This window comes from Bufo bufo, chromosome 4, assembly GCF_905171765.1.
Source record: "Bufo bufo chromosome 4, aBufBuf1.1, whole genome shotgun sequence".
In the NCBI taxonomy this organism is placed as follows: domain Eukaryota; kingdom Metazoa; phylum Chordata; class Amphibia; order Anura; family Bufonidae; genus Bufo; species Bufo bufo.
The window spans coordinates 509,758,260-509,773,097 of record NC_053392.1 but is presented as its reverse complement, the minus strand read 5'-3'; the positions used below and the strand labels follow the sequence as shown (position 1 = coordinate 509,773,097).

General features: G+C 44.5%; 1 protein-coding gene across 1 annotated transcript; it reads left to right on the top strand.

The window, feature by feature from the left end:
• LOC120997358 (heme-binding protein 2-like) lies at positions 1–14,615 on the top strand. Its single transcript, XM_040427405.1, has 4 exons — positions 1–203; positions 4,425–4,554; positions 5,928–6,099; positions 14,441–14,615. Exons 1-4 carry the CDS (start codon positions 57–59, stop codon positions 14,613–14,615), a joined length of 624 nt encoding a protein of 207 aa, XP_040283339.1. The 5' UTR covers positions 1–56.
• Positions 14,616–14,838: the final 223 nt, after the last annotated feature.

The following is a 14,838-nucleotide window of genomic DNA, read 5'->3' as shown; positions in this document are numbered from 1 at the left end:
CACCCATATCCACCTCCTATATCAGCAGCTGAGCTCCTCCACAGACACATCCAGCCATGGAGATGAGGAGAAGACTTCTGCTGGGGCTGCTCTCTGTACTGGTGATTGCAGTGCAGGCGTCTGATGTCTCCAGTCAGAATAAGTTGCCTCCATTTTGTGGCCATTATGATTGTCCAAAGTACCAGCTGGTGAAACAATATCATGTAAGTATGGGGAAGGGGCTGTGGGTGTAGTGGGGCAGATCTTATGATTTAGTCTTTGTTCAGAGCTGGAGCAATCATGTCTAATGATTTATTGTTGTCCATTCACTTATTAATGTTTCCACCTAATGTTGAAAAATGACCAGTTCTTTTCCATCAACTGGTAAAATATCTTGTTCTGTCCTAGTCTATATATCTAACTGGGAAAGTGGGCTCGGTGGAAGTGACTTATCAGACCTGGTGTGAAGGGAAACTGCATTAGTTGCCCATAGCAACCAATCAGAATCCACCTTAATTTTCCAAAGTAGCTCTGAAAAATAGAAAGTTGGAATCTGACTGGTTGCTATGGGCAACTAAGCCAGTCTTGGTAAATCTCCCCCAGTATGGTTGCTACTACATGTCTTGGTGGCAAATCTCTCTAGAACAGAGAATCTGCCTGTTAATGCAGTGGTGCTTGTTCTGTGGCAGAAGGTCTAGGCAGATCTGCTATCCTGGAGTCTGTGGAACCTCAATAATGCTGATTATGTGATGTCTGATGATGAACACTTTTGGCTCATTAACTTCAGAGTAATAGAAATCAGTTTAGTTTGTTGGAATAATTATTTTTCCTGATTCAAAATATCACTTGATCTAGAAAATCCCTATAACTTAATGCCACTGTGAGATGAGCATGTTTATTCCAGGAAGTGTGTGTTTTTTGTTTGTTTTTTTCACTGTCTCATTTTCTAAATTTTTTTTTTTTTTTTTTTTTTTTTAGAGGCTAGAGTCCCGACCAAGTTTTTACCCCCAGTAAAAGAGGGGATGATCCCAACTGGGCCCCCTCTTGCCCTGGGCTCCATAGTGGTCACATGATCTGCTACTATGGTAGTTAAGCACTTGCTATAATGCCTGGTGTCTGTCCTAAAAGCGGTGTTGAGACCAGGGAATGATGCTCACATGGAGTGTTTTCTGCACCCACTTCAAGATAGTGGGAAAGTTGTGTGCGTGCCTGGTGGTACATCCAAGAAGCAGGATTTTTCTCCTAAGCGGTGTCTGAGCAGTGTGGCGCAAGTGTATAAAACAAGCAAGTATCCATACTGTTTTAATAGTCCAGAACAGCCAACAATAGTGGATCCACTTTCTCAACCATGGCCAAAAGTCCTGCTTTATGTCCTGATCCAAAGGACCCTCATGAAGGTGGTTGAAGAGAAGGCTTAAGTAATATTCATGGCCGAGATCTTACTTTTTCAGATGGTTTCTTCTGCTCAAGCTGTTTTGGACGCTTCCAACAGTCCCAAACCTTCATCAAGGTCCTGTATTCCATCCCAGACTAGTAAAACTCCACCTGACATCCTGGAGGTTGAAGACCTTGCCTTAAGACAGAAGGGGTTGTCAGACGCAGTAATATCCACAATGTTGCTAAGCGAAAAATCAATAGCCTCTAGGATTTATTTAAGAACCTGGAAAAACTTCTTCCTTTTCAGACAATTGACTTCAACCAGATTCCATTAATTCAACATTTTTCTTTTAGTTTTTATTTTTTCTTTATCACCCCCCCCCCCCCCCCCTACTACCCTCAAAGTTCAGGGTTTCTGCCCTTGGTGCCTTTCAGACACAAGTTGGCTGATTCTCTGCTAATCAAACTATTTTTTGAAGGGAGCTATAAGGCATTTTCCTACCTCACATTCCATAATTCCACCTTGGGACCAGGGGCGTACATAGAAATCATTGGGCCCCCTAATTCCACCCACTACCCATCCCACCACCTGCCCTTTTTTGTTTCTTTTTTTTAACAGTGCAGACCTGTTCAGCCACGGCAATACCTAATACGATTATTTTTATTGTTTATATATTTTTATATGTAAAATTGGGGTGATTTAAACGTTTAATGTTTTTTTTTTAATTTTATTTTCACTTTTTTTTTTTACTATTAATTGATCGTGGGACCTGAGGGGTTAAATTACTAGGGGGCGGTGCACTGTCCTGAGTCCTCTGAATAATAATGAGCCTTATAGAATAGTGTCCCCCAACCCTGCTGCCCTCTTCCCCCACTAACCATCCCCCCATGACACAGTCCTCTAAATTAGCAATTCAACTGCAGAGTTCATTGGGGGAGGGGGGCTGGAGCACACTGTCCTCCTGAGTCCTCTATATAATAACCCTTATAGAACAGTGCACCCCCCCCCCCAACCCTGCAGGAACTCTTCTTGCTGTTGCCCTTTTCCCACAATACCCATCCCCCACCACACCTCATTAACTTTTTTTAAACGTAGAGTCTGTGTGTACAACTTACTTTGTCCTTGGTGGCACACAACAGGCCAGGGGCATGCCAGCGATGCTGGTGGGACTTGGGTCTCAGTGGAACTGGTGACCGTGGCAGCTGCAGCTCGTGACGTAAGCACAAGACTGCCGTCCTGCCCTTCCGCCCGCCTGCACAGTTCTGCTCCGATCTGCTGCTGTCTTCTGAGCCTGCGACTCGCACACTGGCCAATCAGCAGCAGGAGCTTTGCACCACTAAATGCTGATTGGCCTGTGCAGTGCGAGTGCCCAGCAAACAGAGTAAAATGAGCGGCATTGCGGTATGTCACTAGCTGGGTCGGGGGGGGGGGGGGCGGAGCGGAGCAGAGGGAAAGCAGGTCCTGCCCAAGCTTCAGATAGGGACTCAGGACGGAAGACTGTGGCAATGATGAATACAATACTACAGACATAGGGGCGGAGCCTTCCATGCACTCCAGGCCCCATAGCAGCCGCGTGGGCTGCCTATATTGGCGGTACGCCACTGCTTGGGACGTAAGGTAAATAATTTTGGTGGCATTTAACATCTCCATTCTCCTGGCAATCACAACCGCCAGAAGACTTTATTTAAAGGATTCAAGCCTTTATGTAAGGCTACTTTCACACCTGCGTTCGGGTGTCCGCTCGTGAGCTCCGTTTGAAGGGGCTCACAAGCGGCCCCGAACGCATCCGTCCAGCCCTAATGCATTCTGAGTGGACGCGGATCCGCTCAGAATGCATCAGTCTGGCGGCGTTCAGCCTCCGCTCAGCAAGCGGACACCTGAACGCTGCTTGCAGCTTTCGGGTGTCCGCCTGGCCGTGCGGAGGCAAGCGGATGCGTCCAGACTTGCAATGTAAGTCAATGGGAAGGATCCGTTTGAAGATTGAGCCATATTGTGTCCTCTTCAAACGGATCCGTCCCCCATTGACTTTCAATGTAAAGTCTGGACGGATCCGTTCAGGCTACTTTCACACTTAGGATTTTTTCTAAGTTATAATGCAGACGGATCCGTTCTGAACAGATACAAACGTCTGCATTATGAGTGGATCCGTCTGGGCAGACCCCAGACGGATCCGCTCTGAACGCAAGTGTGAAAGTAGCCTAAATCTCCCTATCTCAGGACTGTGGAAGATCACATCCACAGACATTGTCATTTTCCTCCGTAAAGTAATTTCTCATTTTCATTGAGTATCTTTACTGTCCTTCTGCCCATTTCCTTCTACAGATAGAGAAGAAATTTAACCATCTGCATGTAAGGAGATGTGTTGACATGCCTAAAAATCAGTTTCAGAAAATCATTTTTCTCCAGTACCAAGGACCTAATGGTCTAGCTGCCAGCAAATCAACTATTGCCAGAAGGATCAGAGATGACTTATTTTTCCTATATCCAGAAAGATCTGCAACCTCCAACTGGGATAAAACCCCACTCTACCCATGCTGTCTCTACATCCTAGACAGACTACAACTGTTTCCTTAGACCAGATTTGCAGAGTGGCTATGTGGGCAAACCCAATAACATTCTTTAACCATTATAAGCTGGATGTTCTCCATAATCAGGACTTGTCTTTTGGTTGTAGAATTCTATTGGCTGTTCCACCCTACAGTCCTTCCTCTGACTCTTTTTTGAGTGTCATTGTGGAAGCACCAGGGAAAATGGTTAATTACCTTTACTGGTTTTTATTTGTTCTCTTGCATCACTTCCGTGTCCTTTCTCATTGACTGACTGAACCAGTAAAGGGGAGGAGGCCTTTTAAAATCCTATACTTCTATGTGGTTTCATGTCCTGGAGGTGGGGACACCCTCCTGTGAGTTCTGCTGTGGAGGCTATTTTTGGGAGAACAATTAGCAGTAATTAATGCTTTCTTATATCTGCCTGTATTAATTTATGCAAAATGAAAAGTAGTTGCTTGCCTTTTAATTGGTCAACCTATTTGCTTCCTTGTATTTTATCTGAGCTCCCACATTTTCAGGACTTTGAACTTCGTCGGTATGAAGAAACTCATTGGGTGACTACTCCTCTAGATATGTACATTTTTGACATGGGGATGGTGACCAGCTTCAACCGTCTCTTTAAATACATCTCTGGAGGCAATGCTGAAGGTACGTTGCCCCCTAACTTTCTTATTATAGGCTCTGTTTTGTGACACTATTCTTGCCATCCAAATGATTGACACAATGTTAGAACAAATTAGTTGACTGCTCTGATTTGCACAAAACTAGTAGTTAAAAACCATTCTAAGAAAAGGCACCCAGTTCTGTAAGGTGACAACAGGGTATACTAGTCTCTGGCATATCAAACTACTGTAATACATTATATAGATCCTGTATTTTCATGCTTAATCTATGTGCACCTTTTTGGGGACTTTCTATTGCATTTTACTCACTTTGATTAAAATCACATTCAATTGATCTTTAGTTAAACTTGAGCCATTTTCTATGTACAGCATTAAAGGGGTTCTACAGAAATTAAGAAAATAAATTTAAGTATTCCCAAATACCTTTCATTAGATATGATGGCTTTTTTTTTTTTTCTTTTGTCTAGGGAGCAATCATTAGGGAAAAACAAAATGGCCACCATCCTGTTAGTACTCTCAAAACCTGTAATCAGAGGACTAGTTACTTCAGAACACTGTGGTAAAGAGCTGCCTCATCCTCACCTAATTGTTCTGTAGTAACAAGTCCTCCTGCGATTAGGACAGGTTTTGTGTATGCTAAAGGGACAGCAGCCATTTTGTTAATCCTGATTGATCCCCAGACAAAACGAGCCATTATATCGAAAGGTATTTAGGAATATATTTATAACTAAGTAGTGTATTTTAATGTTAATTCCTGGAGAACCTCTAAGATTCTCTAATAGCCAACTCTGAATTTTCACTCTGTTCCATCAGGCAGCTCAGCTGATGGCATCCTTATCTCTGAACTTAAACACACTATAGCTCAATTAAGTGTTTGACCTTTTAGTAACTTAGAGATGAGGGTTATTAGATGCAAGTAGGATTCACACAGCTAGACAGTTAAAGCTTTGACAGCAGCTAAATATTTTTAATAAAGACAAATTGGAAATGTGTTTAGACTATGTATCTTCAGGGGCATTTTAGGTCATTAAATTTGACTCATTTTAGGCTAAAGTGCTGGAATTTGCCTATTTAAAGATATGCATATAACTTACTATATGAAAACCTCCAAACCCGTGCTGTGCTTTCTAACACTGGTCATCATATTAATGAAGTCTGGCCTTGTGCTTACTTGAGGCAATCATTTTGTGCAACAAGCAAAAGCATGAGAACTGTATTGCCAACCCTAATTCTGAAAGTGAACTACTGGTTGGCAATGGGTACTGTACATAAAATGCCTCCTTCATACAAGAGGTATTGAGATTTAGCTGTCCAGTGAAGGGTTTTGCCGACTGTTAATGCATGTTCTATTCAGTGTCTGTGAAATGTCTCACTTTTGAATCTGCTTCCTTTCCATAGGGCTGAAGATGAGTATGACTGTACCTGTGGTAATGTATTTGCCACTGGAGCTACCACCAACTAAGAATGCCACAATGTCCTTCTTTGTGCTACATGCTGTCGAGAATCCTCCAAGACCTACAGACCCTGAAGTTTACCTGGATACATATCCTGCAGCTTCTGTATATGTCAAGTAAGTCACTACTGGTTCAGATCATGGTCCGTTTGTTCTGTTGTAACAAGTAATGTTTAAAAAAAACTCCCAATCATGCCTCTGATGCAATTGCAAGGTCCTGATGGTTGCCATGACGGCCGGGGAACCTGCCATAGGCAGGTTCTAATCAGGTCAAATGTTAGTAAGGCCTGTCTCACACTTGTGTTGGACACATCTGGCTGGGAACAGCCTGCTGGATCCAAGGCTGTCGGCATGCTGTCTGGCCGAATTAACTATTTTGGTGACTGGCAGAGATTTGGTCATGACCTAGAAAATATGCTGGGAATAGACGCTGTTTCGGCATGTTTGCTAGGTATCTGTTAGTATCCGGCAATGCAAGATCCAGATATCTCTGGCAGGATGTTCTCTGCCAGGAATGTCTGACTTAAATGTGAAACAAGCCTAAAACTGACAGTACAATCCACTGTAATAGGTGATTGGCTTGTTGTATGTTAGTCCTCCACGTTGAATTTAAAGCATTTTTTACTTTGTCTTAAGTTTAAATTGGCCCAAATTTTTCACATATCCACTCTGCCACAATTGTTTAAAAAATAAATTAAATATAACTTGTATTGCCACATCTGTAATCTCTTCTATGAAAAGATCACATTAATAAAATCTACAGCCCATCCCACAAAATGCATAACCTTTATATTAATACAAAATAGAAATGTAGGATGTTAGTATAAGGGGTGCTAGGGACACGGGACCAAAAATTAAATGGTAAATTCCACTGTGGTTTTTGGTGTTTCTGCCACATGTACTGTCGGCAGTTTTTGTGGTGGAAAAGCTAGAAAATGCCCTTAACCACTACAGGACCGCCGTACGCAGGATTGCGTCTTTGCGGCGGCTCTGTTATTCTGGGTGGACGCGCCGGCGCGTCCTCTCGCGAGATTTCCTGTGAAGGTGTGCGCGTTCACAGGAACCGGAGGTAAACTAGCTGATCTACAGCCTGCCAGCAGCGATCGTTAGCTGGCAGGCTGTAGATGCGATTTATTTTTTTCCAGGATGTCCTCCATGACAGCACCCATGGAGGATGTTCTTATTGGCTTCTGTTGGGACAGGAAGAGAGACAGTTTAAAGGGCCCCTCCCCACCCCCTTGCTCCAGTGTTCTTCCTGTCCCTACTGGGATAGGAGGAGTTAGACAGCTCTCTCCTAGCAAGATTAGGTAGGGAATGGGGCGAGTCTGGTCGGGGGGTGCTTCTCTCCTCTTCAGACTCCTGCAGGCCCCGAACCAGCACCACTCTGGGAAGCGGTCCCCTGGTTAGGTCCCTGATTCCCTTCTCTGGCCAGCCGCATGAATCGGACGCTGCAGCCGCTTCTCCCCATCGGAGCTCTGGGTTCGGCTGCGGCTCCTGCGCTCCTCTGTTCTCACTACATCCAGGATCCTGGCTGCGCCCACAGACCATGGCTATTGAGGAGGAGGAACAGACTCGCTCTGAAGACGAGATGTTCGGCGGTCTTAAAGTCAGGAGAAGGAAGGTCTTCCCAGTAAATGAAAATCTTAAAGATCTCATCACAGAGGAATGGGCTGACGGTGAAAAGAAGCTCTTCATTCCCAGGGATTTTAAAAATCGACTGCGATTTGACCCAAAGGACACTAACCTCTGGGATGAAGTTCCCAAGTAGATGTCCAGGTGGCCAAGGTCGTGAAAAAGACCTCAATTCCATTTGAGGATTCATCGCAGCTGAGGGACCCCATGGATAGGAAGTTGGATGGTCTGTTGAAAAAAATCCTGGGAGTCAGGGGCGGCTGCAATTAATACCAACATTGCAGCCACTTCAGTTTCCAGAGCCTTAATCTTGTGGATTAATCAACTGGAGAATCACCTCAGGGCTAAAACATCCAGGGAAGAAATCCTAGAGTCTCTCCCGCTTCTAAAAATGGCCTCAAGTTTCCTGGCGGATGCCTCAGCGGAAACCATTAGATTCGCAGCCAAGTCCTAGTCCCAGACTAATGCTGCTAGACGGGCCCTCTGGCTCAAGTCCTGGTCTGGGGACGTAGCGTCAAAGAACAGACTCTGCTCCATTCCGTTCTCTGGCTCTTATGTTCGGCCCAGTCTTGGACTCTATCCTCCAGAATGCGGCAGATAACAAGAAAGGGTTCCCTGAAGAGAAGCCTAAAATGCCCCAGCCCTTTCGTAGACCCTCGGGCCAAAGTCAGGCCAAGGCCTATAGAGGGAAAGGTAAATCGGGCTGTTGGAGCTACCCCAAAGGTAGAGGTAGGGGTTTCCTCTTCAACCCCAATACCAATACAGGGAAACCATGACGCCAGACCAGTTGGAGGGAGACTTCGTCACTTTTGGGAAAGATGGAAGAGTTACTCACAACCAATGGATCCTGGACTCCATCAGGGATGGCTTCAGGATAGATTTCAGAACTCCTCCTCCACAGACCTTCCAGGTGACTGACTTATTTCGAATCTCCTCTCCTTCAGCAGCAACTACGGTCACATATTCAAAGCCTTCTGGTTATGGGAGCTATCACCCAGGTTCCTCCTCCCCAGCAGTTCACAGGTCATTACTCGAGACTTTTCTTTGTGAAGAAGCCAGACGGGTCGGTGAGGACAATCATCAATTTAAAATTTCTGAACAGGTGGGTGACGTACTACAGGTTCAAGATGGAGTCAATAAGATCCTCTACTCCTCTGATCCCTCCAGGTGCTCATCTTTGCACACTGGACCTCAAGGATGCGTACTACCACATCCCCATACATCTTCAACATCAACAGTATCTAAGGTTTGCGGTCAAGTACAGGGAGGAGACCTTTCACTACCAGTTTCAGTGCCTGCCGTTCGGGATCTCATCTGCCCCTGTCTATTCACAAAAGTAGTATCAGAAATGATGGCCTACCTTCGCCAGAATTCAATTACAATCGTGCCCTACCTGGACAACTTCTTACTGATGGCAGACTCAGTTCAAAAGTTGCTGGGGGACATCTATCAGACTTTAGCCCTATTTAAGGACTTGGGGTGGATCCTGAACTACCCAAAATCGGACCTGGTACCAGACACGAGGAAGGAATTCCTGGGCACTCTCCTAGATACAAGGATACAACACCTTTCTTCCAGAGAGGAAACAGATCAATCTAAGACAAAAGATGGAGTTGTTCAAAAAGAAGAGAACCCACTCAATCAGAGAAGCCATGCAGATCCTGGGACTGATGACCTCCTGCATCTCAATAGTACCTTAGGCCCAATTCCACTCCAGGACCCTCCAGGAAGCAGTTTTGACAGCCTGGAACAGAGACCACCACTCTCTGAACTCCAGGATGAAAATATCAGAAAAAGTGGTAAAATCCCTGTCCTGGTGGATAGAACCAGGGAACCTGGAGAAAGGAGTTTCGTGGAATTTGACTCCAGCCATAACCGTCACCACGGACGCAAGTCTGAATGGCTGGGGGGGGGGGGGGGGATGTGGACCAGCATCTCTTCCTGGGTGCTTCAGGACAAAATAAAATCCTCAAACTACCGAGAACTGAAGGCAGTGCTGAAGACTCTGAGAGCAGCCAAACATCTCCTCAAAGATCAGCACATCAGGATCCTATCCGACAACATAACTACGGTATGTTATCTAAAAAGACAGGGCGGTACCAGATGCCCGCTCCTTCAGGATCTAGCAGATCAGATCTTCATATGGGCAGAGAGGGAAGTTCGGTCTATTTCAGCAACCCATTTAAAGGGGTCTCAGAACTTGAGAGCCGACTTCCTAAGCAGTCACAGGATCGACGCAGGAGAATGGAATCTGAGCAAACAGGTTTTCAGACAGATCTGCCAGCTATGGGGTCAACCAGAGATAGACCTCTTCGCGTCCAGGGGAAATTCTCAGCTGGACTGTTTCTACTCGCGAAAACCCAGTGGCAGACGCCTTAGCCCAGAGTTGGGACATGAAACTGGCCTACGCCTTTCCTCATTTTCCCCTAATCCCGGCAGTCCTAAAGAAGATGAGGACCAGTGCCACCACTCTGATCCTTGTTGCGCCAGACTGGCCCAAGAGAGCCTGGTACCCCATCTTGAAAGATGTCGGTCAAAGACCCGTACCCCCTTCCAGACAGGAAAGATCTGTTGACGCAGGGACCTCTGGAGCATCCCAATCTCAACAAGTTGAGACTGACTGCTTGGATCCTGAGAGGCAAACACTGAGGAAGAAGGGTCTCTCCGATCAGGTAATATCAACACTGCAACAAGGCCGTAAACCTGTGACTTCGGCCATATATCTTAAAATATGGAAGAAATTCTCATCTTGGCTAGTTCAAAATTATCCAGGGTCCAGAAATCCATCCATAGGCAATATACTAGATTTCCTCCAGAAAGGGTTTGATATAGGTCTAAAACCAAGCACTCTCAAGGTACAGATCTCTGCCTTAAGTTGCTGCTTAGACGTCCCATTAGCAGAACACAGGTGGGTCAAGAGATTTGTCAGAGCAGTCTCCAGAATGCGCCCCACCCTGAGACAAACAGTTCCCACATAGGACCTAAATATAGTTCTAAACAGCTTATGTGATGCTCCCTTCGAACCTATTGAGGATATTTCCGACAAACTTCTATCCCTCAAGGCGGTGTTTTTACTAGCCATCACTACTGCTCGTAGGATAGGCGAGATTCAGGCCCTGTCGGTTAAGGAACCCTTTCTGAAGGTCCTAGACGATAGGATAGTTCTTAAGTTGGATCATTCCTTTTTTTTTTTTCCCAAGGTTGTCTCAACGTTTCACAGAGAACAGGAGATAATTCTCCCTTCGTTTTGTACCTCCCCCAAAAACATACAGGAGGAGCGGTTCCACTGTCTAGATGTGAGAAGAACAGTCCTCGCCTACATCAAGCGGACAAAACCTTGGAGAAAGTCAGCGAATCTCTTCATCCAATTCATCCAATTCGGTGGTAGAAACAAGGGATGCAAAGCCTCTAAGACCTCTTTAGCCCGCTGGATCAAAAAGACCATCAGGGAATGTTATAGACTGCAGAATTCATCCTGCCCCATAACATTGAGGGCTCATTCTACCAGAGCCATGTCTACAACCTGGGCGGAGAAAGCCGGAGTTCCATCGATCAGATCAGGACTTGGCTTTTGGTTGTAAGGTCCTACAAGCAGTGGTCCCCCCCCCCCCCCCTAATATTACGTTCTAAGTTGTTAGTTCTCCATGGGTGCTGTCATGGAGGACGTTCTGGAAACATATGTTTAGTTTACCGGTAAACTGCTTTCCAGGAGTCCGGAATGACAGCACCCAATACTACCCCCCCCCCCCCACCATTTTTTTGTTCTTTTAAACTGTCTCTCTTCCTGTCCCAACAGAAGCCAATAAGGACATCCTCCATGGGTGCTGTCATTCGGACTCCTGGAAAGCAGTTTACCGGTAAACTAAACATATATTTTTAACCCCTAAAAGGTATATTAGACGCTGTTTTGATAACAGCGTCTAATATACCTGGTCCTCTGGTAGTCCCTTTTGCTTGGATCGACAACCAGAGGACACGGGCAGCTCTGTAATAAGTAGCACCAAACACCACTCCACTACACCACCCCCTGTCACTTATTAACCCCTGATCACCCCATATTAGACTCCCTGATCACCCCCCTGTAAGGCTCCATTCAGACATTTTTTTGGGCACAAGTTAGCGGAAATTATTATTATTAATTTTTTCTTACAAAGTCTCATTCCACTAACTTGTGACAAAAAATTAAATCTCACATGAACTCACCATACCCCTCACGGAATCCAAATGCGTAAAAATTTTTAGACATTTATATTCCAGACTTCTTCTCACGCTTTAGGGCCCCTAAAATGCCAGGGCAGTATAACTACCCCACAAGTGACCCCATTTTGGAAAGAAGACACCCCCAAGGTATTTCGTGATGGGCATAGTGAGTTCATGGAAGTTTTTATTTTTTGTCACAAGTTAGTGGAATATGAGACTTTGTAAGGAGAAAAAGTGAAATGATTTTTTTTTTTCTCCTTACAAAGTCTCATTCCACTAACTTGTGACAAAAAATGAAGTTCTATGAACTCACAATGCCCATCAGTGAATACCTTTAGGGTGTCTACTTTCCGAAATGGGGTCATTTGTGGGGTGTTTGTACTGTCTGGCCATTGTAGAACCTCAGGAAACATGACAGGTGCTCAGAGTCAGAGTTGCTTCAAAATGTATAAATTTACAAACTATGGTACAAAAATGTGAACGCTATAACTTTTACCCAAACATTTTTTTTTTTATCAGACATGTAGAACAATACATTTAGAGACATTTATATAGAAATGTGTTTTTTTTTTTTTTTTTTGCAAAAGTTTCGATTAACAAAAAAATTAAAAATGTCAGCAGCATTGAAATGCCACCAAATGAAAGCTCTATTAGTGAAAAGAAAAGGAGGTAAAATTCATTTGGGTGGTAAATTGTATGACCGAGCAATAAACCGTGAAAGTAGTGTAGTGCAGAATTGTAAAAAGTGGTCTGGTCATTAAAGGGACACTGACAGGCCCAAAAAGCATATTTAGGTATATATATGCCAGTACAGGTCTTATAAAGTGTATTAGAATCATCTAAGTATCCCCCCTGTCCACCTTTATAAATACAGTAAAATGAACTTTTATAACCTGGTTGAATCGTGTTCAATCTGCCCAAGGGGCAGTGTTTCATCTCAACTTGCGCCCAGCCAGCCTCGCCACAACTGCCGTTTGAAGCGCCGCCCAGCTCATCAATATTCACTTCGCTGGGCGGCTACTCTGAAGCGCTGCTGTGCCCGGCGCATAAAGCAGAGGCTGCATCGGCCTCTGGGAATCAGACTGTGCGTGATCCCGGCCAGTGAGGGTGCCAGGCGCATGCGCTGAAGATGGCCGGGGACACTAGTAGCCGCCCAGCGAAGTGAATATTGATGAGCTGGGCAGCGCTTCAAACGGCAGTTGTGGCAAGGCTGGCTGGGCGCAAGCTGAGGTGAAACACCGCCCCTTGGGCAGAGAACGAGACAAGGCTCTGAGGGTCAAGCAGTGGACAGCCAGAGCTGTTTATTGTTCTTATATACACATTAGTACCACCCACAGGGTTTTGTAAAACCAGTAACCCTGTACAATACACTCAGACACTCCCATGGAAAATCCTCCCCTCTGCCTGTGATACAATTACCTTACACAATGGGTTAATGTAATTATCACAGGCAGGAGAATACAGTTTTACACTGTCTTCTTTCCTGGAGACAATTGGGAAGTAATCCAATTTATCTCCAAGGGCAGAGGCAAAACTTCATTAGCCACATGGTAGCAAAAGACATAAGAATATTTAACTGTAGCTATTGTATAAAGCAGACATTTAACATATCCCCAGAGAGCTCGGGTCTGAGTGCATTTAATTATTAGGTGAATGGCATTCGGACTACACAAATACAGTTCAATTGCCATGGGGCCAAATTATTTCACATAGTCTTTGCAGAAGAAAATCAAGCGTTTCAACATGGGGCCATTGTCTAAAGGAAGCAGGTGGGCAACCAGGCTTCTCCCATGCAATGTGGCGAGATTGGTCTTGTCACAATGGATATCATGTACTGTATGGGGAACCGCAGAAACTGATTGCCCAGTTCATCTCCCAACAATAGAGGGCTGTCCAAAAAAACGAATGTACCAAACTACACTTTGCCCTAGAAAACAAACAAAAAACCATTACACAGCTCAGTCAAGTTGTGGCCCGTATACCATTACAACAAATTCCATGTTACAAAGTTAATATGCTTCTTCCCTTCTGAGCACTGCAGTTTCCTCAAACAGCCGTTTATGACCACATATGGTCATATGAAAAATGTGTTGCTTTTAGACGTATACCAACACACCTACAGGATGGCTTAGTTGTACTCCATAAAATGTACTGATATATTCAGATTAAAGCTACACCCTCATTTTTCTAATCTCTCTTAAGTTATGTGACTCGAAACATGCAAAGCATGTATACCGGATTTTAGCACAACTGCACTAAATGGTATTTTCAATGCTGAATCTTTTCTCACTGGTTTCCACCTTTCAAATGAATGGCTAACCATGTAATTGCCCCTGGACGTGGGTGTAGATCTGTCTTATTGAGGTGGAGATATGTCCTGAGCAAGGATACAGCAGTAACTCTGAAGAGCTAAGTTTAAGGGGAGACTTATCAAACTGGTAAAGTAGATTTGGCTTGGTTGCCCATAGCAACAATCATTCCTCTTTTCCAGAGTAGCTGAAAGATGGAATCTGGTTGCTATGGGCTATTGCAACATTTCTACTTCACACCAGTTTGATAATTATCCCCCCATGATATATGTAGATTTTCTTTCTGTTGAATGTTCATGTGAACTTTCTATTCTTAGGTCTTTTGGAGGATATGCCCTAAACGAAGCCTATGCTGAGCAAGCTAAAGCCCTAGCAGAGAACCTGAGGATCCTTGGTCTGCAGTTTGATGATACATACTTTATACGTGCTGGCTACAATTCTCCTTTTGACTTTTTCAACCGCCACAATGAAGTGTGGTACATGGCAAAGTAAACTCCTCTCAGCAGGGGGATGCCATCATCCTTCTGCTGCTCTTCCCTGAATGTGATCCTCATACCTTCTTGTAATATCAGAAGGACATGGCGCTTGGATGTTAACCTGCAAAAAATGTAACAAATGGCTGTAATTCCAACATTGCCTTGTACGTAGCATATTATCATGGATGTTCTCTTTGGTAACGGACTTTTTCAGCATTAAAGTGTTATTTGCATGTTGT

What these genes read in the sequence shown, in the direction of transcription:
- LOC120997358 (XM_040427405.1), top strand. Translation starts at nt 57, where the DNA reads ATGGAGATGAGGAGAAGACTTCTGCTGGGGCTGCTCTCTGTACTGGTG. An exon ending in CTCTGGAGGCAATGCTGAAG is followed by an intron (nt 4,555 to 5,927) that starts GTACGTTGCCCC and finishes TCCTTTCCATAG; the next exon opens with GGCTGAAGATGAGTATGACT. An exon ending in GCAGCTTCTGTATATGTCAA is followed by an intron (nt 6,100 to 14,440) that starts GTAAGTCACTAC and finishes TTCTATTCTTAG; the next exon opens with GTCTTTTGGAGGATATGCCC.